Source organism: Centruroides vittatus, unplaced genomic scaffold (genome assembly GCF_030686945.1).
Source record: "Centruroides vittatus isolate TY-2023 unplaced genomic scaffold, ASM3068694v2 contig_371, whole genome shotgun sequence".
NCBI lineage: Eukaryota > Metazoa > Arthropoda > Arachnida > Scorpiones > Buthidae > Centruroides > Centruroides vittatus.
Window position 1 is genome coordinate 2,984,187 of NW_027122194.1, and position 25,311 is coordinate 3,009,497.

The window sequence follows — 25,311 nt, forward strand, 5'->3', positions numbered from 1 at the left end:
TTAAATTGACTCAAAAATGGCCTCAGAAAAATCAATATTTTGTCTTCAAATTTAACGAAAATTGCATTAAGCAACGAAAATTCTCGTAGACATAAATTATTTTCATTAAATCAGCTTGTTTATTTAATAAAATTAGAAAAATTAGAGTAAAATCAAATACTTAAAAACAATCAAAATATTTTTTATTTAACCTAATTAAATTTTATTTTATATAATTTAATATCGATTTATGAAATCTGTTATAAAAAAATTAAGATTGGACTTAATTTTTTCGCAAGATTTTCGAAACGTTACGGGCGAAAAACCTTTTTGTAAGTTAATTTTCGCCCTCGTTTTGCTCGTTAAAGAATGACTGACGTAAGATGAGGGGTGGACAATGCAATACTGCCTCAAATTATGAAAAATTACGAGGATCCGAACAGATTCTAACTTAGATTGGCGAGCGATAAGGGATCAATCTATCGACGTAAGATCCTGGTGATTTTACCGCTAATTTTACAGGGTACAGCACACAAGATAATCGTTTCTGTCGCTTATTTGTGTTATCAGGCTCCATTTAGATCGATTGTATTAACCTACTGTTTACTAATTTCTCTAGTCAAATCAATCGGTCCTTTTCTCGCTATCAGACACGTTAGAATAAATTTAAAGTTTTATATCCTTAGAATAAAAGATTTTCTGAAAAAAATTAAATGTAATTTATATTAATGTATTTTTAAGTGAGCATAATGTTGGTTAAACACTTAAAGTAAAAACAAAAGGTAAGAATGTAAGGGAGTGTAAATTGCATGAATCATAAAGAAGTTTAAATAAATTAATCACGGATTTATATTAATATTTCAGAAGAAAAGCAACTAAATTGAGGAGTCCCTTGTCATTTAGACTTTAAATTCCCAATAATATCATCATCATCATCATTTTCATATCATATTCAATAGTAACACTTGCCATATTAGAAACTGATCGAATTAATACATTAAACTATATTATTATATCATAAATATTAAACGTTAACATTTCTAAACAGTATTTGCGGTCTCGTCAATAGATTATGCTTCAAACAAATTAATGCATATTTTAAATTGGAATAATTACAAATATTTACAATCGAGGACTTTGCACGTTTGTATAGTTACAGTTATACAAAACAAAAGGTAACTAATTTCGTTTCAACTAGACCGAATTAACGTTCAGGATTTCCACAAATTTGCATGAGATTCTTAACTTCCAAAGCTACCTTAGGCTTGTACCTCGGATATATTGAAGAAAAATTCCATTTTCGCTCGAGATAATTCGTTTCCTGGAAACAGCAATCGTAGAAAAAAATCTTCTATCACTCAGACATTACTCATCTCTCCACTCAGCAGACGTCACATATATTTCATTTCTAGAGAAAAAAAATCTACACTTATAAATATTAGAAAGTCTGTATAATAATACTTTATGCATAATTCATTAATTATACAAGCGCACATAGATTAAATGTATTTTAAATCTTAGTTTTAATGTTTGGATTTGCTTCTGGCGTGGGAAATTCAGGAAATTTAATATAATTCTATTAAACTAATTGAGATCTGGCCAGATACAAGTTGAAATCTTCTATTCAGAGCATTTTTAATTGCCTTTTGTCGAAGTAATTCAAGAGTCTTTAGTTACAAAGTTCGAGATTTCTTTGTACAATTTGTTGGTATAGAGTGAATAATTTGTAAGGTTTGCTTCTTACCGAAAGAATTCGATTCGAAAGTGAATATCTCATTTAAAAAATATTAATATGCATTAAATATTATTTTTAAAATGTTAATTATCTATATTCAATTTTATTTTTCATCATAAAAAGCTAAAATATTTTTTAAAAAACATATTTTTCCTTATTTAAACTTATTTTCCATTATCAGAAATAATGTAATTTAAAATTATTATTATTTTTTTTTTCTTGTTTTTGTATAATATTTAATTATGCTTATATTATTTTAAACTCTTATTTTGCTGTTATATAAGCTTCGTTTAATATACATTTTACACTTAATCTTATCACATTTTATACACAGTTTCTTTTGTTTCATGAACTTAAATTGTATGAACCAAAGCAAATTTTTTTTTTAGAAATTTTTATTAAAATCGCAAGATACTTTATGTAATTTAGAACGTAATTCTAAATTTAAATTATTTTAACTCACAATAATTAATTCATTGTTATAAGCGTGACAAAAAGAACAAAAGCGTACACTGTCTCGACAAAAGAATACGTTTTGTCAAGATAATATACATTTTCACGTCAATTTGATGTCATTATTACACTTTCTCGTTGTAAATATGACATCAAATTGACGTTAAAAGTGTAAACTATCCCCACGAAAATGTTATAAGATATGAAACTTTACAAGTCCCACATTCTATAGACAAAAGGAGAAAAGAGGTCTTCGCGTGATGACTTAACATCCAAACGGAATACTTCGTAATTTTATATATTAAATAGTTTCCCTACAGGCATTTTGAATTATTCATAAATTGCAGAAATTAATGTAAAATCTGACTTTATAACAGGACTATTTTTCTACGAGTGAGGGTGCAAATGATTAAGCGGAAACATTTGAGTGTCACTTCTCAAAGACTCGTTGATTTTAGGTCTATTTGTGGTACTTTTTTACTAGAAGACTAATGAGACTTTGCATTGTTTTTGTGTGTCCTTTTGTTAGTCCCGCTTCGGTCTTTAGAATAATGACCCACCTCGGGGCTACTACATTGCGTGAGGCTCTTCTTAATTAACAATCACTTGTTCTTTGCTTGATGTCGAATCTTTTCCGTGTTAGCAAAAGTTCCTACTTGTTATCGATATTTAAATTTAAATTTTTATTCTTTTTTTTCATCTCAAATATAAAGAAAAGAATTCTAAAGAATGTATGTTTTTTTTACTTATTCTAAATTCTAAAAATTAATGAAAAAATGTCTTTTTGTATCTATAAAACTCAAACTTCTATAGAAAAAACTAACTTAATTCATAAATATTTTAATATAAACTAATTTATAATTGAGATTGAATTGCAATTCATATTTAATGTGCTTTATGTAGATACTTAAAGACTGTAGAAACTCAATTACATCGAATTAAAATCTCTGTATATGTATTAAATTTATATAACTTCAAATTTTCAATGTAAAGTTTCACTAAAATCCAAATGAGAATAATAAATTAATCAAAATGTTATTTACGATCTCAGTCACGAAATTTGGTAATTAACTTTAATGTCAATACAATTAACAATTGAAATTAATAATATAATTTTTTTTGTTTTTTGCTTAGAATAAGAATTTCCTCACAATAATTTTTTTCCTCATTCATTCTTTACGCTGAATTTTTTAAGAGAAAATTTAATTGACTTTTTTTTTCTCAATGAATAATGCTTGTGTATCGATTTAAATGATTCTGGAAGGTATACGAAACATTTAAATTTGTATTTTAACGTTTAGGGTGAGCCAAAAGTCACTGTAAATACTAAATTTGCCATTTGATTTGATTTTTAAACCACCAATTTGTGAAGAAGAAACACATGTTATTCTAAATTCAGGTTACTTACGTCAAGCTATCTAGAGTGGTCCAAAACAGTGTTTTACAAAAGCAAAACACCGTTAACTAAGCTTGATTATGGAATTTGAAGATTTGAAGAGTAATTTTAATCCTCAAACTGATTCACTAAGAAGATTTAAATTACTTCTAAAATCTTCAAATTCCATAATACTTGAAACATTAAGAGAGTTCATTTTATTCAATTTCAGCACTAAATTTATAAGAATGAATTATATAATGTACTAAAATCAATTAAAAAAAAAAAATAATTAAGTTAGCTTATAAGGCCAACAAGAATATAAAATTTATAAAAATAAAAATTTTGTTTCTGGTTTAATAAAAGATATGTTTTAATCTTTTAAAGAAAATATAGACTTAATTTAAATTACAATAATTTTAAAAGTATATAATTCTTAACGAGAATTGGGCGGGCCTTCAGACCTTAAATGATTCCGATATTCGATTTTTATTTTGGGTGTGATCTTTTAAGAAATTAATAACTTTCTGACCAATCAGAACGCTCTATCAGTTAAACAATAGAATATATATTGACGGTAATTGCTTGAAGATATTTTCAACATCTTACCTGGAAAGAAATTGATTAAAGAGAAGGCCGTCACCTCGGACAGACTGTTAGACCCGAAGGCAGGCAATAGGGAGGCAATAGAGGACCAACTAAGGGTGGTAGAGTTGCGTAAGGTCCAAAAGGCACTCCTTGATGTGATGGTAAGTAGACGGCTGGACGTCCGGCAGCTAAGTTAAAACTGACGGGAGTGTGTAAATATTGCCTAGCACCCATTTGTAATTTTTCTAGTTCGGCTTCTTTAAGTCGTTTCTCTTTGGCTCTTCGATTTTGGAACCAAATTTTTACTTGAGTTTCGGTCAAACTCAGAGAACTGGAAAATTCTGCTCTTTCTGCTATCGATAAATATTGCTTATTACGAAATTTTCTTTCCAAAGCCAACAGTTGCTGAGTGGTGAAAGGAGTTCTGGGTTTCCTATTGCTCTTGTGTCGTCGGAGGTGGCATGTCAGAGGTGCTGGTTTAGGCGAAGAACTGTCTGATCCTAAGCAAAAATGTTAATTCGTATTAATATATAATTTCTCACTTAAAATTTTGATTCTGTAAATCTCTATTTACTTTGTTTTCAATTTTATTATAATCTAAGACATTAAAGAGTATTTTCTGTATTTATCTCTTGAACTATATCCACTTAAAAAGAATTGATTCCAGTGATTAAATATGGAAGAGATTTTATTAAATCATCAACTATTTTAATCAAATAACATAAAAACGCATTAGTTTTTGCACACATTTTTAATATAAATGAATGAATACAAATAAAATCCTCTGTTAAAATTGATGCTTCTAAATTTTTTGGCTCAATAAATGTTGATATCAGTCCTTAATATATATTATTTCATTACATCTACTTCTAATTAAACCCTTATTTAAATTTTATATTTTACGTAAAACAATAAAAAATCTACATATTTTCGATAATTTAAACGAATTAACAAGACGGTAATTAAGTCCCGTTAATTCGTTTTAATGATTTAATTGTGTTAATTGTTCTGCTTGTTTTACATGTCTTAATGCTTTAGAATATGTAAAATATTTAATGCGTCAGCTGTGATCAATTTAATGTTTTATATTGAATTTTAACATGTAAAACACTAAAAAATTATAGGCCTTATATAATATTTATAAGTTTAAAATGATAAAAAATAAAGTATTGTTTAAACAAATTTTAAAATCTTCTACTTGTCTGAATTCCTGAAATCTTTAGAAGAATAAAAATTCAAATATATTTTAATTAAAAAATACAATGAATGGTTAAGGAATATTGAAAAAACGCTTGATCATGCATATACTTTTTAAACTTGAGGACAATATCATTATCCTTTATATTTTATGAATAAGAAAATGATAAAATCGATTTAATATCAACACGCTATATAGAGTTGTTTAAACTTTGTAAAATAGGTTATCCAATTAAAATCCCGATTAAACGCGAGAATAATAATGCTATATAAAATGTTAACGTTTAAAAACGAAATTGCAAGACATTCGAGAAGTGGAAACCACAGCAGCAACAATTCATTGTTGAGAACCCATTGGATTCGAACTATTTGATACGATAATGGATTCGTGCATCCGCATCCTAATAGTTTATATTACGGCTGGATGGAAGGATTACATGTTTAGAACTAAAACTAAATGGATAAACGAAGCTTTTTTAAATCACTCGGAATATTTATTCACAAATAATTGTTATACAATAGGATTCCGTGGTAAATTCAACTAGTATTCATACTTCTTCCTGTTCTCCTTGACTTAAATTACATTGTTTCTACCAGTTTTAAGCCTGTTATCTACTGAAGTGGTTAGATATTGTGATGTAAAAATATAATTGAAATAAAGAAAACGCTTCTAATTTTTTTACAATTCCGAAATTTTAAACCTTTAACAGGTTTTAAAAATAGGAAATGAACTCGAATCGACCAATTCAATTAGAAATTTTAGATTTTCTTTGTTTTTAAATTGATGTTATTTTTGGTTCATTAATAGTAAATAATGAATATTTATCCAATAACGATCAATTCAATTGTAATTTATTTTGAATAATAAGAAAAAAACTTTACAAGACCATCAACTGAAATCATTTATTTAATGAGCTTTACATTTCACGTCTAAGAATTGATAATGATTAGCAATTATTTTAACGATAAGTAGAGCGGTGAATTCTATAGAAAATTTTATAAATTATAAGAAGTAATAAAAATCAATAATCTTATATTTTATTATTAAACGCTTTTGTTTAACTTTGTATTATGCCCTTAAATCTTGCAACTCACATTTCATCCACTTCTAATTAAGATAGAAGGTTGAAATTTTGAGGACACTTAACTCCGGTAACAAAGCATTTTTAATAATGTTTCAGATGATCCACTTCCATCTCCCTCACTCCGATACCAAATAAACATCTATGCCTCTATGTCCTTATTTTCTGTTTGTTACATATTTTGTCTACGAGTACTTAGCCTATTAATAGGACGTATTGTATTAATAGGCTAAGTCTTCGTAGACAAAATATATAACAAATGTAGGATTTAATCATGGTGTATATGTATAAATGCACTATAATGATGATAGTGATTATTCATTTAAGAACTTAATATATTTTATTTATTATAATTTATAATTATATCTGTAATTTACATTAAGCTCGATGATATTGCTGAAGATCTGGGTTCGAATCTGATCAGGGATCAAAATTAATCATGAGTAATTTGATCGGGCGTCGTTCTCTATCCTTCATTTTATGTGCTAGTCGACCTCATTACCATTCTAGCCCACCCAGAATGGGTTATAATCGGTTCCAGTTATATTTTCCCTAATGAGCGCTGGATACTGCCCGTCTAACAATAACGGTAACAGCAAAATTCGGATGATCAAACGTATATTGAAATAAACTTTTAAAATATTTTCTTTGCTGATAGAATTTTATTTATTTATTTACATTTTGAAAAATTTAATGGGAAATTTGAAACAGAAAAAAAGGCAAAAGAAAAATAAAATTTCATTTGGTTTTCAAGAAAATTATAGGCTATAGCCAATGTTCTCTGTATTAAATAGCTTATAATTATATAGCAGAATATTTTATGAGGTGATTAAACCTCTCAAAAATGAGTTTTATTATATATTCATTTTACTATTAAACTTTAGATTTATTATGCTAGAATTACGGTATATTTTTTCCGATTGTGCTGTTATAAATTGAATCATGACGTAAAGTGAAAAAAAATCCATTTAGTGAGTTCTCTTTTAACTAAATTAGTAATATAATCTAAGATTATGTAAAAATAATGCTTCAAAAATGACAAAAAGATTAACTTTGCTTAGTTTTTTTTTTACATTCTTTTACGTATTATTCGCTCTAAAAGCGTATAAATTACGAATCAACTGCTCAAATCACTTCAATGGAACCTCACTTCATTACTCACCCACAGATTTCAACGCCCAACGATGAGTAATATTCGCGACAAGCCCTTGAGAATTGTTGTGTAGGCATAGGCGTGTAGAAGTTTTAAGAACCAAATTGATCTCAAAATTAGGGCCAGCTTTGGACCTTACCCTACGAAAAAAAACAGTTTAAGGCCTTACGTTTTAAAATTTTTATTACGCGACGAAAGGGCCCTTCCCTTACACTCTAAACCCAGTCCTGCTTAGAACATATTACAGTCTCATATTAAAATTTAAAAAGTATTTTTAATATATAATTAAAATTTATAAGTTTAAACTAATTTAAATTTAAATGAAAGTGTGATTAAAATAAATGATGTAAGCTTATTGTGATTTCAGATCTTCAATCTACAATTAATTAAAAGTATTGAATAGGCAATAAAAAGAAATATTATCCTGTCAAATTAGATTTAACTGATGTATTTAAATTTATAAAATTTATATACTTTCAATGATGTGAGAGATTCGTGAAAGCTGTGCATCATTCGTTTCCTGTTGGCAGTACCTTATCTAAAACACCATCAAGTCGGTGATGCATAGAAATTAATTGCTATGCCTTTGGCGCTATTTTCTTGCAATATGTTGTCTTATAATAATCTTTTACTTAACCTATTCATTTATTTAATTTCTCTTTAAAATAAATAGATAATTAATAAGATTTTAAGCTCTATTCTTTCTGCTTAGTAATATGAAATGGGAGAGAAGCGCTTTCTAATTTTTTAATTATGTTTTTAAAACTTTAATTTATTATTTAACAATTTTTGAAAAGAAATTATTATTATTTAATTATAAAATTCACTACTCGAATTAGCTCAGAAAGTGGGGAGTAGTAAGTCATTTGGTTTACGCTCCAAACACAAAGACCCCCAAAATTATATTTTTTATATAAAAATCATGATGCCAAAGTAATATAAATGAAAGTTTATTTCAATAGTTGGTATTTTTATTCGTTTTATTCATTTTATTTACATACTTTTACAGCTTTCAAAGAGAGATATTGCCTTATCTCACCCTTTCAATCCTTAAATCGAATTGTAAAATTATCATAATTTTCCTTTAAAAATTAAATAATAATAATAATTCTAAAAGCTTTAACATCTCTTATGTTGTTTTTTATATAATAAAATAAATGGTTTTTATATATCAGCGATTTAATTAATTATTTAAATCTCATATTTACATGCGGCTAATTTAAAACTTCGATAAGCACGAAAACCATTACAAAAGAACTTGTTCCTTATCTTTATAAACAATAAAAACGTATAAAAAGAACAGTTTCATCAGTATAAAAATATTCTAATACAACTTTATGGACTGTAAAATTATTTTATCTTTAGTTATTCCGCTTAAGTACATATCTATGTCGGAAACTGCCATTTATTAAATGGATTTTTATTACAATTATAAAAGACTAATTAGATCAAAGCATCAAAAAATTATGATAAATAAATTAGAACATTAAGCTTTTTTTAAAATAAAATTAGCATATTTTTACTTCTTTTGTTTGTTAGAATATTACTTTAATACTATGATTGTATTTTAATTAAAATTAAAAAATATATACATATTTTAATTTATGTATTCGGTATATTATCTTAGGTCTTCAAGCTGTAATTTAAGATTTAATTATATTAATTAAATCTTAGGATTAGATCAAAGGAATTAAACTAAAGTAATTACTTAGAGCGCATTTATGTAAAGGAAACTAATTTCAAATTTTTAAATTTTCAATTAGTTTTATTTTTTCTGCATTTAAATCATTTAATTCCGATAAAATGTATATTTTAATGATTAAAATAACTATGTATGATAAGTATTGTAGAATAATTAGTAAAATAATACATCGATCAATCTACTTTTCACCAATTAGGGCCTACTCTAAATTTAAGGAATCCTGCTAAAACCATGACAGATCCGAGTTCGTATTCTAATTTTCTCGATTTTTCGTGGTTATTTCTAGTCTGATTTCTCTATTCATTTATAAAATATGATAATTACTCTCATACCTATATAAGTAAGCAAAAGTAAACAAATTTTCTCGAATCCGGAGGCACTGAAAACGCCAAAATTTAGCTTTTTATGCATCGGAAAAACTTTATAAATAAAAAAGTCAATATGTATATATATATAAAGTCAAAAGTCTTTTATCTGTATAATTTATATAATTTTATGGCTCCCGGAGAGAGTCAGGATCATATTTGTAACCGATCCGGGCTTATTTCATCTCCTTCAAGCTATATTTGATTTACTCTAGGTAAAAGTATGGCCATGTAGTCTATAATATAGACAATGATAAAAAAAATTAAAATTTTTTGTAGATTATAATTTTTTATACATATATTTTATTAATCAATTGATCATCCAATGTTAGTCTATAGCCAAACCTCCAATAACAATCACTCTAAACTGCAACCACTTTTAAAAAAGAAAAGAAAAAAATGTTTAAAACAGTAATGCATATAAAGTAACCTCCAAACAATAGTCATTTTTATGTTCTTGTCAGTGGCTTTTATTCAGAGGTTTGACTGTATTATATAAAATTATTTTGAGGATTTCAGTATCTGGATTAACACCATTAGAAATACATAAAACTCAAGTTATAAAATCATTTGGATGTGTCAAGTAAAAAAAAAAAATACTAAATGTATATACAGTAGTGTACATTGTACGTTTAAAATAAATATTTATTTATTTTTCTTGAGTTTTTACTCATACAAAACTTCATTGATTTCTAATAGAATAATACTTTAAAAACAGTATTAAGTTTATAAATTAGAAAGCTTAAGTAAAATTTCAGTCTCATGAGGGCTGTCTAGTTTATGATTTTACTTCTAACCAACAATACATTAAATTCTACAAGCAAAAATTCCTGTAAAAATAAAAAAAACCAACTAAATTTACATTTGTAAGTATAGCGATACTACAAAATACTGTAGATAAATATGAAATTCTTAACAAATCGTGTGAAAACTTAGAAGACGAGCATTGATTTCTAAAAATATTCGTTAACTAAAAGATATTGAATTCTTCAAATTCGTTGTTTTTGCATCACAGGAACATAAATTCTCGCAGTGGAGTCGATCTTTTGTTAATTCTTCCCTGACTAAATTACGTAAGTTTGTTAAAACACAGTAAAACCTGTGTAAACTGAAATAGACGGTATCGAATTATTCTTCCGTTTAACAGGTTTTAGAGAAGTTTTACTGTACATAAAATTGTTTGAACAGTGAGTATTTAGGCAGGCAAGAACCTGAGTAAAAGTTGAGCTCCGTTGTGCGATTCTAGAGTGAAAAATTTAAATAATCTAAAACTTGTCTTTTAAATAAACTTCATTCTGGTTTTTATTGTTAGATTATTAATTTGTTGTTATTAATTTATTAAAATATGCGTAAATAATCACTAGAATTTCATTTTAAAACGAAAAACTAACTAAAATTAATAAATCAATATAATTTTTGATAAAATATTGATAATACTTAATAAACTTAAAGCTAATAATTTCGAAGTTTTAAACGTTTTGTTTTTTGGATCATAGGCTTCGGGACACTTAAAAATTATTGTTATTTTTCAGGTTCTTTTCAAGTATGTGGGATTGCGAACGAACGAGATAAAAACTTTAATGCTAATGTATCTGTCGTAAAAGTTTCGATAAATTGAATTTCTTCTTCGTCGAATTATGCAATAGTTAGTTAATTTATTCTTTAATGTATTTAGTTTACTTTTTAAAATTAATTTTCGGTTGTTTTAGCTATTATTATTATGAATACGCATTATCAAATCTATGCTGTAATAGAAGAAGAAGCACATCTTCCAGAAGTATCTTTACTACTATCTTGCTATTTTACAAGATGAAAGATAACTTTATCTAAATATAAAAAATATAAAGTAAAAATTATAGCAGAAATTGAATATTTAAATGCTATAGGCTAAATAGTGTTAAATTTAAGTAACTTATACAAGATTTGAAAAGAAATCTTGTTCTTGAATCTAGTAAATTTGCAGTTTTAAGACGGAATTCCGCAATCCAATTATTATTTTTAACATAAAAATTAATGAATTTTTATCACATGATAAAGCTTAAAATATGTTTAGTAATCAGCATGATTTATATGCAAAAAGAATGTAATAAATTATTTCATAATACAGATCAATAATTGCACAATGTTCGTATATATTGACTCGAGTCACTCTCTAGTATGAAGTCACGGTTCCTTTAAGAGAATATGTTTATATCTAGTTTACTATTAACTTGTTTACTTTGTTTTCGTGTTATCTTTTTACCAACTCGCGTTCTACTTTAACCGAACAGACTGGCATAAAAAAATCAACTAAATAAAGACTGTTATGTAAATCTATTATTACATTACGAAAGTGAAATAAAGTACAGTAAACCCTCGATTTAACGGACAAAAAATTTCTTTCCTAAAGGAAATAACTATAGAAGCTTTTCTTTATTCGCCAATAGGACACAGTAAAAGAGGTTGGGTCAATAAGTCAATAAATCAATGAGTATAAATTGCTTAATGTCCTGTACTGTACATTATTATCGTATTTTATTTGTACACATTATACAACAATATATAACACATTATGCACGGTATAAGTTCATTATTAATACACCTATACGTATTGAAATATATACGATTTAATGGATTTTCGGTAATAGTTGACACCCATTTCATTGTAGGCTCAAAAATTTAAGGTTAAATCTTAATATAAATTGTAATGGATTCGGATGTAATACGTACTTCTGCACCTCTTTTTGTTCAATTATATAAAATTATTTTCAATTTATATTAAATTTTATTATCTATATTAATAATAATTGTCTAAAAATCATTTATAATATTTTAGGTGTGATTTATTTGATTATTATTTATTAATTAATTAGGATTAAGCCTATATTGGCCTAATTAGTTATCTGTTTATGTGAATTCTATAAATCTTCCCTTCTAATTTTTTTATATTATTTTAATTTGACTTTAATTATTTATGAATACTATAATTATAACAAAATAATAATAATATTTTTACATGTATTGAAATATAGTAGCCTATATTACAAAACTAAGTGGCATATCCAGAGGGTGCGCATAGTTCTACATCCTCTTTTAGAATCGTATCAAGTATAAGTAAATGAAAAATATATACACATTAATACAGCAGTAACATTCATCATCTCAAAATCCCTAAATGTGTCCTTGCATAACTTTATCTACTCCATGTCGCGCTTACTTTATTCTCTTTCGAGATTAAAAGTTATAATTTAATAAAGTTTAAAATTTTTATTAATTTATAAAAGAATTAGGGAGCTTCACCCCCTGCTGGATTCGCGCGGGCTTAACTTATTTGTCGAATAATTTTGTGACGATTCATCGATTCCCGGTGCCTCCGTTTTCCCCCTTTTTCGTGACGGAAAAACGTTCGTGACAGTTTTAAATAAATATTTCATATATATAAAATAGATATACGGGTAAATATTCTAAATTATAGAATTATAATTAATTTTTTTCAATAAAAATTTCGTCAGAAGTTTTAACCTACAAGAAACTATGTATCAGTTTAATTATCTATTGTTGCAAAAATATTTAAGATATATTTTAAAATAATGACTAAATATATTTATACATATATAGAGTGTCTCAAAATTAGTTAACCATTCTAAAGATTAAATCGCTCTTGAAATACAGTTAAAACCGCCGGACAACGGCTGAATGCTGTCAAGAACATAAAAAATGGCCGTTGTTTGGAGATTAATTTGTATACATATTTGTTTAAGAAAGTCCTTGATAAAATGGTCACCATAATTGGAGGTTCTACTGTACTTAAATAGTAAATAATAACGTCTAAATTCATAAATATTTTAAAAGAAAAATACGCTTTAAACACAGTTTACGATTTATATTCGTAAGTATAACTAGAAGATAGAATGTATTCTAGTTATACTTTTAATATATAGAATATATAAATGAAAACACAGACCACTCGGCAAGTTAAATGCACTGTAGTATTTAAAATACAGGGTGATCCAATAGTCTGTTAATTGTATTTTTATTTTTCATTTGTTATTCTTTTAGGCCTAAATATTTAAGTATAATAGTTTAAGCCCAATTAATTATAACAATATAAAAATAAAAGAAATTTTATTTCAAATAACGTCTTTAGTTTTTATTATTATAATTAATTGCTACAATAACAATCTAGCAAAATTTAATTCTAGCGGTAGACTAAATGTGACCATAACAATTATTTAGTATGATAAAACGGTTTATAAATATAATAACTTCAATAAAAGCAAACAAAACAAATTTAAACAAGTGATCTCATAATTGAAAACACGACAAACAGAATCATAAAACATTTTCAAAACACTACGTCCTTTGTTGCGTGAGTTCATTAAGACAATATCATGGTTTTGTTACCTATTGTTTTTTTATACTCCCGCATCTCTTTATATTCAATAAGATAACATCAATAGCCATATATATTGCTATTCTTCAAAATGATTTATAGTCTGATTTTTTTTCACTTTTTTAAATCAAAGAAAATAATTTAAAAAATATATTTCTTTCGAAAATAATTTTGGAAGTTTTGTTAATAATAATCAAACTATGCTGTATGACAGGGAAAAAACATATACTAGGTGTAAGGAATTATGAAATCCGAGTTGAATTTTTTAAAATCAAATAGCATACGGGCCTAGACATTATTAATATTTCGATTAAATCGAAATTTATAAAGAAAATTTTATAACTATTCGTAGTAAGGCCTTATTACAGGAAGAACAAACAGGCCTCAAAACATTTGTTACAAACTATTCATTTTATTACATTCTTTATAAATTAAGAAAAATAACTACTCAAATTACTCAAATTTCATTTAAAAAATATAATAAATCTTTTAAACCTTGTATTTTTTTAGATCCTTATTATGTTTTTTTTTAAAAAAAATAGGTGACCGCGCCTCTCTCGCTCTCTTATTTATACAGTAAAATTATATAACAGCCGTATTTACGTCTAAGCTAAATAAGCCGTAGCTTAGGGCCTCGTTCTATTCTCAAAAACAGTTTATACACATTGTCCGTTATTATTTGGTAAAGGAGAAAAGGCCTCTTGTATATTAAAGCATAGGACACACGACTGTATTATCGTCTTTTACTTGGAAATATAATAATACTTTATCTTCTAAAGTGTAGTAAAAGTGACAGTTAATTTTTAAATAAGTATACCGGAGTGTGTTTAAAATCAATACAATTAATTTTACTCTCCAAAAATATTACTGTAGTGATTAATGAACCAATATAACTTCACATTAATTACAGTTTTATACGATTTACTGTAATTTATTATCAACAGAAATACTGTAATTATTAATCTAGATATGTGCATAAAGATTTATTAAAGAATTATAACTGATCAGTGGCTTAAAAAATATAAATCTATTCTTATTAACAAGTTATGTTGGGTGATGAATTATCCTAAGCAGATTAAGCGTTTGTTTCAAATTCCCTAGCCAAACAAAAATTGATATTAAATTCCATATAAATATTAAATGGAATATTCAAATTATTTCGAAATTAAATGCAGCTAGTCTCTAAATACTGTGTGTTAATTTACCCTAATGTTAATAGTTACCTTAAAATTTAAATTTCTATAAAATCCAATAATTTTATCCACATTCAGATGTCGAGAGAAGCCTAGGCCACTGTTTTTGAGGCTTCTCAGCTTATAAAAAAATAGCAACCAGCATTAAAAATTGTATTATACTGTATTTTTAAATAATACTGTAATAAAATCTAGTAAAAAATAAAGCTTTTTTTCTTAATACAGAGAAATACAATGGAATGAATAATTTTTGATAAATCCTCATAAATTCGAAGCCCTAACCAAATGCTAGTCCTTTGTAAGACGATTTGTCTAAAACTTTTGACTATATTCTCCTTAATATATACACGTGCTTTGTCCATCTAATTGGTGTATTAATAATTATTATATAATTATAATCGACTTTAGTCTACATATTTAACGTTTAAAATAAGATCGTTAGTAAAAATACGAAATGAACTGATGCGTAACTGAATAATTTCAAGATTACAATTAAGTTTTATTTTATAAATTAGTGAATTTAATAAAATAATCTAATTAAGTAATACGAAGTTAATTTACCAGTTTTAAGAGCTTTCACTTTGTATATACCGTATTTCACGATCCGTACATTTTCTAATTAACATGAAATTTAATACGGATTCACGAACGGTGAAAAACTACTTTATAATTCTTATAATTTTTCTTCACTTTAGTCCACTAAAACTATTACTTATAAAAAAAAACCAATGTAAATGTATCAATAATTTACTTTATCTAAATTTATGAAATTTAAAATGTTTTTTTTTTTATATAGAAATAGAAATAATAAATATAATAATAATAATAATAATAATAATAATAAATATCGTGGTTGTCCTCCGAGCTCACAATTTCTTAATTTTCATCCAAAAATCCTATTCTTTTGAACACAAACTTTAACGAATATTAATATTTTAGTCCCAAGTATGTTGATTTTATAGTTTTATTTTTTTATTTAAATTCTTTCATTCAATTCTTTAGAATATCTTATGTTTAACACCATTTTTAAATTATATAGGCTATGCAAAAAATTACCCAACATTATTTCAAAGAAATAACTATTTTCAACTCAATTGTTTTTTTTAATTTAAAATGACTATTTTAATTGTTTATATTAATGTAAATTTAGTTTAAACCGAAAATAAACAAAAATTTAATGTATAAAATGATTTAGTTATATAAATAATAAATATATAAACCTTAAAATTCATTGTTTCTCGGGGAATTACAAGTTTCAAATGGATAATTGTGAAATTTTAAATTATTATTATTATTACAGCCTTTGTTTTGAAATATGTGATAAAAAAGATGAATGCAATAATTTTTAAGAAACATTAGTTAGACATATTTCTTATTATTTGCTCCATGTATTTAAAAAGTATAAATAAATTTGGATCTACACATGGTATATGATATATTTAATGAACAATTTGTAAATCAAAGTTATAATATAACAATTTAATTACTTTATTATAAATTTAAACTTTTATATTTAATTAAAATTAAGTTTTGTATATTTAAGAAGAACTCTCAACTCGTAAAACTCATCTTTAATTATTAAAACACAAATTTCAACACTCTATCGAACAACACGTATTTTGAGGCTTCTACTGTCTTTTTTTTTTTCCAATTGTTACTATTTTTGATGATTTCAAAAAACCCCCATAAGACTAAAGAGGAACAATAGAATCTTCGAAATGCATGTTGTTACGATAGACTGTTACGGTTTGCAAGTTACTGTAACGATGGTGTTTTGCTAGTTGTGAATTGATTAATTTGGAAAGTTTCATTTCGAATTTATAATTTTCTTTTTAAAACAAACAACAACTTGGTTTCTGTAAAATAAACAAGATTTTATATACAAAATTTCGGTATCATAAACTATAAAACTATTAAATCTAGAAATTCAAGTAATTATTATTTTATGTTAGTAAATACTATTACAGTATTTTAAATATATATTTTTTAAATGCCTGTAAGCGATCTACGTGATATTTCTACAGAAGATTGATTTATGTCAATATTAAGTGTAAACTACTGTGTTTGTTGAGATAAGACTTGCCATATGTTTCAGAATACTGTCAAACCATTAATTATAAATCTAACCTTCTAAAATAAATATTGAAAACGTATTGAAGAAAAATTTATTTCTAAAAATGTATTTAAAAAGTAAAAAAGGTATAACATTTCTGTAATACAACAATATTCTTTATTCTGTATTTTAGTAGATTTTTTAACTTGGTTCGGTATCTAAATAATTTGTTTTTAGTACATTTTGTAAGCTTAAACTACTTCTTTACATAGACTATTCTCTTTATAATCTAAATAAAGTTTAGAATAATTTCCACGAAAAAGTGAAGTTGATAATCATTAAATATAGTAAAATATTAAATAAACTGTAGACAAATCTTAAAAAATTAAATAACTCAAGATAAAGTTTGTGTAAGTCTAGCTTGGAATTTTCTCTTGTCATATTAATATTCAATAAAATTCATTAATAATGGATGATGATAATTATTATTGATTACATGAACAACAAACTGTTTAAATATATATATAAAATAATAACAGTCTTATGTATGTGTATAACATTATGTCTTAAATAGAAAAGCTATATTTTGTTGTAGTCTATACATACCTACAACCTTTAATTTAGCCTGTAAGTTAAAGAATGCATAAGAACTGGGACATTAATAACAGTAGTGTGATGAAAATGAATAGATTCTATTCCTGCACGTTAGCTGCAACGAAATTTTTCTCCAATTAATTAATATGAATTCAATTATTTCTTTGAAGTAAGTTTTAATAATACAATATATTTTTATTCACTTCATTAACAGATATTTAAGAACGAAAATTCAAAGGGAATTCAACTATTAAATACGAATTCATTAAGTTCAAACGTATTTAGATTTTCTCTGATCAAATATTTTGAAATTATTTTCAACAGGATAAAACACTCAAAATTCTATACATATATTATATTGAAAATATAAATTATAGTTTAACATTATAATTTATATGTAGAAATTTTTTGTATATTATGTCTTGGAAAACAGAAGGAAAGCAAAACAGAGAATTAAAGGTCTATCCTTTAATTCTCTGTTTAATACTCTATGTATTAAAAAATATGATTAAAGTTCAATGGACAGAAAACAGTGAGGGGAACCTAAAGAACGTTTTCAGTTAAAGAAATCCTAAGCTTAAATGTATTTAAATGTTGCTTGTTTAAATTTAATAATTCTAATAAAAATACTTTTCTTAAAATCATACACAAAAGTTGCAAGAAAATGCTTTAAAACAGCTAAAAAAAAATTAGTCATAGATTAACTCAAATTTTGCACTAAATTAACTTTAATAAATAAATAAAATTAATTAAATTATATGAAAATAAAGAAACACGAAATTAATCGGAAGATAAGACACAATAAATATCGCAGGAAATATTTCTATGAAGCAAATAGAGATAATAAATTTAACTTGTTTAAATTATCTGTAACCAATGAACAGACATCGACACGCCTACAAATGACAACAAAAGTCATGTTATGTTGTGTAAACGAATTAAAATGATTAATCTGCCTCAAAATAAATCTTCGATAACCAATCTGGTTCAAAGAGAGGTGTAAATTAAATAAATCACTTTGTACGCTGTTTATTCTGAATTTATTTCATACATTTTTATATTTTAAAGTATTTCATTTAAATTTTTATATTTAGAAAATTAAAGTCTTTTATGGAGATTTTTTTTTATGATTTAAAATAAGTTTTTAATTATTTACAGACAACAAATTAATTTTTACAAACCAAACTACTTTTCTTAATGCGGAAATTTGCTAAATTGATTTCTATTTACACGGTAGAGTTGTTTACTATTAAATCGAGTATTAGATTTGATGGGACAAGAAGAATGATTGCTTGCAATTACAATTGAAATAGTCAATTATTGGAATTAAATTAACCGTATTATTAGCTGGATTAAGGACTTGTGTGGTACTCAATCCAACATGGATGATTGAAAAATTTTAATGTTTACCGATAATTCTGGAATAGAATTTATTTAACTTCTCCAATGACAGCTCGGACACGAATAACGATCAATAGAACATATGTTAAATATTAAATAAAACATATATTAAATATTTTAGAACGAAATCTTTTTTTGTGGTAAGACAGTTTTTTAACTCACTAAAACTAATTTTTGATACTACAGTTGTTAACTGTAAAAAAAGAGGTAGGCCTATAATTATTATGTGACTTAGGTCTACTCTATATATGTTGATAAATTTATTTAAATCAGGTGTTCTTGGCCTTTCCTTTTTTGTACTAGTCTATAGATCTCTCTGGCAGTCTGCCAGTCTGCCAAAAGCGAGTGCAGCAGAATCTATGGTGAAGTCTTAAGAACCTCAGAATAATGCTTTTAAATAAATAAAAAAAAAAAAACTAAATAGGCTTGCAAAGAAAACTAATTATAATAAAATACAATTATCAAAATACACCAGTTAAAAATAAATTTGTGATATACCAACTGTAATAGGGGAAAAAATATTTGGGGCTTTCAATCTGAATGTAGGCAACAAGCCTAAATTAGGATTGAGTTTCTGGTAGAGGTTAATAAAAATTTATTATTATTTTAATCTATTAACCTTTTGGTGGTGCTTAGATTCCAAATTGAAAACCCACTGATAAATCGTTATATTTATTATTTGTTAATAATGTTTACGAATAAATTGAAGCTTAAAAAGTTTTAATTTAATTCTATATTTTCTGTAAATACATTCAAAAAGAATAATTTCTTATTATTTTATTTACAATTTAAGCTTTGATCTCATTTAAATTAAAATATTATTTTAAAAACTTAAATTAAAATTATTATTACATAAGACTTTACTGTACTCGGTTCCTAAATATTCTTACTTGGTGGTCCTTTATACAGGAAAATATTCAGGAAATCGGCCGCGTGTTGAGAATAATTAGTTAAAAAAAATTCATAATTCGAAAATTCTGATATCTACAAATCTCGACTGGATGTAAAAAAAAAAACAATTAGGCAAAACCTGAAGTTAATTCTTCCAAATGAAAATTGCTGGTTGCTTTTTTCACTAAGTAACAGTCTGTATATCCGGCACAGTTTCATTGATTGTTGGCCCGTTGATACCTTTAATATAGTTAGTTATTATAAGATAAGAAATAGGAAATGAAGCCCCCAATTCGATCTACTGACGGATAATGACCTATAGGCAAATCTTATCGCTAGTCATTACAAATATGAAAACTAGTTAGTAATTATATGCTTTTGCGGACTTATAAACTCGTTTCTTTGTATAAATAATCGAATTTATACTTAATATACTAAAAAATCAAGTTATATTGTTATCTTGCTTCTTACTCAATGCTGATAAAACCTTGATTAAGAGATTGTGAATGCCAACACATGCTTATCTATGTAGTCAATCTCCAATTTTTCTCATTGTGAAAGAACTTGACCATCAATAGACTTGACATAGATGAGAAATGGGGAAAGACAAAATACCATATTGAAGTATGTGAAAAATCAGGAAGAGTTTAGCTTAAATTTCGATCTTAATAAAGACAATAATTTCATTAAAAGTCGTTTAAATTCAGGCTATTTGTAATTATAGAATGACATATTATTTCAGAACCTCATAATTTCTAGATTTGCCTAAGTCATATATCATCGATTTTCATTTTTTTTTTTTTTTTTAAGTTAATCTTTCGTGAAATAATCTCTTTAAGAATATATTTTAGCTTATGTTTGATAAAATGGATTAAAAGATTTCGTTTAAAATCGTATATTATAGCATTTATACCAGTTTTTATATTTAAATTAGCTATTAATGAATTTAAAAATGTACCTAAACTATTTAAATGTTATAAACTATAAAACTTTCATACGAAATTCTTTCCATAAAATTTAAAAATAAATTAAATTTATTAAAAAATATTAATAAAATTTAAATTGATAAATTATTTATTCGATTAAAACACTTATTTATTAGCGATATTTACATTCAATTTATAAACTAAAGAGAAATAAAGGTTGTATATTATATATATCATCGAACAATAGCTACAATTAATAGTCATATTAATTAATGTCTTTAAAATACAAGATATTCTGAAAAACAAAGCATTGTTTAAATCATTAAATCATTTCGAATATAAATAAAATAAGGAAAATCAAAAGTTAAATTATGCATTTAATTGCTTAAGGCTTAATAACTAGTTTATGTAAAAGAAAAATACATTTTAAAAGAGTGATTTATGATTAGATTTTTTTTAAATCTAATTATGTTAATTGAAAATTATTGATTTTTGCATGTAAATCAGTGTTAATTTTTAATTATTCAATTATATGAATGAATTATAACCAATTAATATTAATTACTGTGATTTTATACTAATAATATAAAAACCACAGTAATTTAATCTCAGAAAGTAGAGAATTTAAATTTTCGTGTAAAAGTTATATAAAATTACTATAAAATATCCATAGATTACAAATAAATGTCTAAATTTCTATTTTTTAAATAAGTAATACATTTATGTTTATTAATAGCAATATAATAAATTAATAAACTGCAAATATAGTTAATAAGATTTTAATTTTCTTAATTTACTAATTTAAAAATCATTTCTATGTGGCCTAAAATTTATTCATTAAAAATTTTCAATCATTTTTGTAATAAATGTTTACTTTATAAAGAATTTTGCAGTCTTTACATTATACAATAGGATGCAGCCTATATATAAATAGATTGTGGATGAGAATTGCCTGAGTGAATTATTTAAATAATTCATTTATATTTTTTAAAAAAGAAAGAAATTTTATTCATATTATAGCGCATATTCACATTTTTATTCATATTTTATATTATGACTCAAATTGTTACTGTTGGATATTTATACGGAATTAAATTAGCAAATTAAAAAGTAGTTTCTAAAATATAAAAGAATTTTAATATGATTAAATGTATTTCAGTCTTATTCAATTAATGGCCAAGTGGATAAAACCATTGAACAGTGGTAATTGGGCGCAGGTTTGCAACTCTCCAAGTTGGCCACGTGGAATTATTCACATATCTAACACCTAAATAAGAACCAGGATACGTGGAGTTTTCCAAGTTTTCTTCGTGTATCTAACGCTTTAAGTGTTAGATACACGAAGAAAACTCGTGTATAAATCCAATTAAAACTGCATTTTATTTATATTCTATTAATTAATTTAATTAATTTAAATAATTAAGTTTTAGTATTTAAAGCCTAAATTCGAAAAGCAAACATAAAATACTTATAAGCAATAAGAATGGCAAAAATAAAAAATATATTAGCAATAAAAAATAAGATTTTTTTAAGGAAAATAGATTAAGAAAAATATATTTAAAAATCTAAACTATAAAAAAGCATAACTCAAATTTTGATTGAAGGCCTATGCATAGAAACTGCAAGTAATTTTTATTTATTCGGTATAAATTATTTAAAGTTTAATATTAGGCCTACATGATATATTTAAGGCATTATTAGGCCTATTTATTTGAATATATTTCAAAATATTTAATTTAGAGTGATTAATTCATTCATAAAAATGAAAATAAAATAATTAATTAGCTTAAACAAAATAAATTAATGCTTTCTAAAAAAAGGAAAATATGTTTAAATATGCTAAACTAGAAACTTGGAAACATTCAAATTATTTATAAAAAATAAAAGTAGGCCCTACTTATTTAACTCCAGTTTTACTAATCTCTCCATACAAATTTATCTTAGTAATTAAAGCTTAGTTTAAAAAGAAAAAAATGATCAGGAAATCGAGACAAGTTTAAGATAGACAGCGATAATGTATTTGTTCGACCTTTATATGTAAAAAAAACAAATAAATAAATATATAAATCATAGCTAACGAGACGGATACTATAAAGTATGATTTATCAAACATCTGAACAAAAAAAAAGAGCATTTTTCAAAATACTTAAGGTAAATGATTATCTTCTTAAACATGGCTGCTAACTAGAAACATTCAATAAATATAAAAAATGTAAATTACACGTAATTATAAAAGGAACATAGTAATTTCGATAATCTTCGTGCAATATTAATAAAAAATCTAAACGATAATCTTAGTTTTTATTACTATAGGACAATAATTATCGTGATTATCATACCGCGAATATGCTGACAGATTCAATTTATAAGCTATATAAAAGACTATGATTTTTTAATAACATATGATAATACTTTAATCCTCTTCCGCCATGTAATATATAAACCCAAAGCATAAACAGAAAAATCTTACTGTCCTGTAATAATATAAGTTAATATAAAGCATGACCAGATTTAAACTTGTTGTGGCCCTAAGCTGAAGCCATATAAGAGGCTTTCCCCTGTACCAAATTATAATAAGTTTTTTATTTATTTTTTAAAGTACGGGGTCCTAAAGTATCACCTTTAATCGCTAAGTCCTAAATTGCAACTTTATTTATTGATAGCTTACGTGCGAGACGATATCAAGAAACTTATGTGCTCCTGCATGGACTGTGGTTAAGAGGTCAGAGGAGGTTGATTTTTTCGAAATTTTACACAAATAAAAAAACACATACCAATTTTTTTATTTGTTGTCACTGATAATTTGTTTACCTTTTCTCTTACTCAGCGCTTTGTTGTTTGTTTTGTTCTTTCTTTATCTAAATCTGGTAGAGAAGTTGCCCTCTGCCCCCGACTCTTAGATCCATATGCTCCTGCATTATAGATACTTTTATATTAAACGAGTTAATATAAAATCGTCTCGTTATGGGACCATTTTACCATTGGGTCCTACACAATCGTGTAAGATTTAATATATCGATAAGAAGTGTTTCAATGTGACCAAAAGCGATCGTTCATTTACAAATCTTAAATTTCTTATGATGATTAATTCGCATTCAACCTACACAAAGCAATTAGAAAAAATGAAATATAATAGGTCTACGATCAGATGTGTACATGGACCAGATGTTGCATTTACTTATACAAAATCGAAAGCTACAACCGGTAGTTGCAGTGCTTATCCTGAACTGAATCAGTCTCATTGATTAGGTAAAGCTGAATAGCATTTATTCAGTCAACTAAGCGTGAAATATACTCGGCTTAAAGAAGTTTCCTCACAAACATTGCCGCTCAGACTCGGCTAATGTTCCGGTTGAAAAAGGGCAAAGTGCATCAGACTTTTCACTTCAGTAGAGTGGAAAGTTGATTTATTCTATCAGATTAGTGAAATGTTTAGATTAGTAAATATAATTTAAACAGAATATAAATAGTTCCTACGTGTCCTCTTAGTTGATTATCAGCTGCTGTACCAGAAGGAGCAAACATTATTTTTAGATCACTTAATACCTTTAAATTTATAGAAAAATGTTATGATGCATTACATTTTTTTTAATTGTAACATGGTAATGTATCTGCTACATAAATTAAAATGGTATGGAAGTAATAAAAATTTAGAAATTTTATTTAAAATTTAATTATGAAAATATATTTTTCTAGAATTTATGACTGAAAATATGTAGGATTTTTTAACAGAGTTGCTCATAAGTCCGTGCATTGTAGTTTGTGTTCTAGATATACTTGTGAATGTGAATCGTGAAATGAGTTTAGAGCAACTCAGTTTTCTTTGCACAGAATTATATCAAATAAATAGCCCAAAAGAAAAAACTTGCCGTAGATTTCTCTTATTTTATAATCGACTAAACCAAATTTGTACCTAACTTTGGTACAGTTGGTGCAAAAATAAGGCAATAGTTTAATATTTACAATGACTGATTGCAGTCTTATTTTGTAATCGACTGTACCAATTTTGGTACCGTCGATTACAAAATAAAACAGAAATTTAGCCTTTACAGTTATTTAACTGACTGTAAAGGCTAAATGTATCAACTGTTTGTGTTTTATTTTCTGTTTCAATTATTATTTTTGACATTTAATATTAATGCGATGTGACACACTATAAAACACATTTTAAGAAAAAGATTTTTAGGTAGAGTGTCAATGATTATTTAGCCCGAGGGAGAAGAGACAGAGAAACTGGTCCTAGGAAAGAATG

The 25,311-nt window shown here is 25.6% G+C and overlaps 1 protein-coding gene across 1 annotated transcript in view; it reads right to left on the minus strand.

The window, feature by feature from the left end:
- Positions 1 to 1,323: 1,323 nt before the first annotated feature.
- Positions 1,324 to 25,311, minus strand: part of LOC136975505 (homeobox protein MSH-D-like) — a 30,698-nt gene continuing 6,710 nt past the window's right edge. The window contains exons 2-3 of the mRNA XM_067270567.1: positions 4,152 to 4,630; positions 1,324 to 1,387 (exon numbers count right to left, since the gene is read on the minus strand). Coding sequence (XP_067126668.1) covers positions 4,182 to 4,630 — 449 coding nt within the window. The 3' untranslated portion in view covers positions 1,324 to 1,387; positions 4,152 to 4,181. The remainder of the gene's footprint in view (positions 1,388 to 4,151; positions 4,631 to 25,311) is intronic.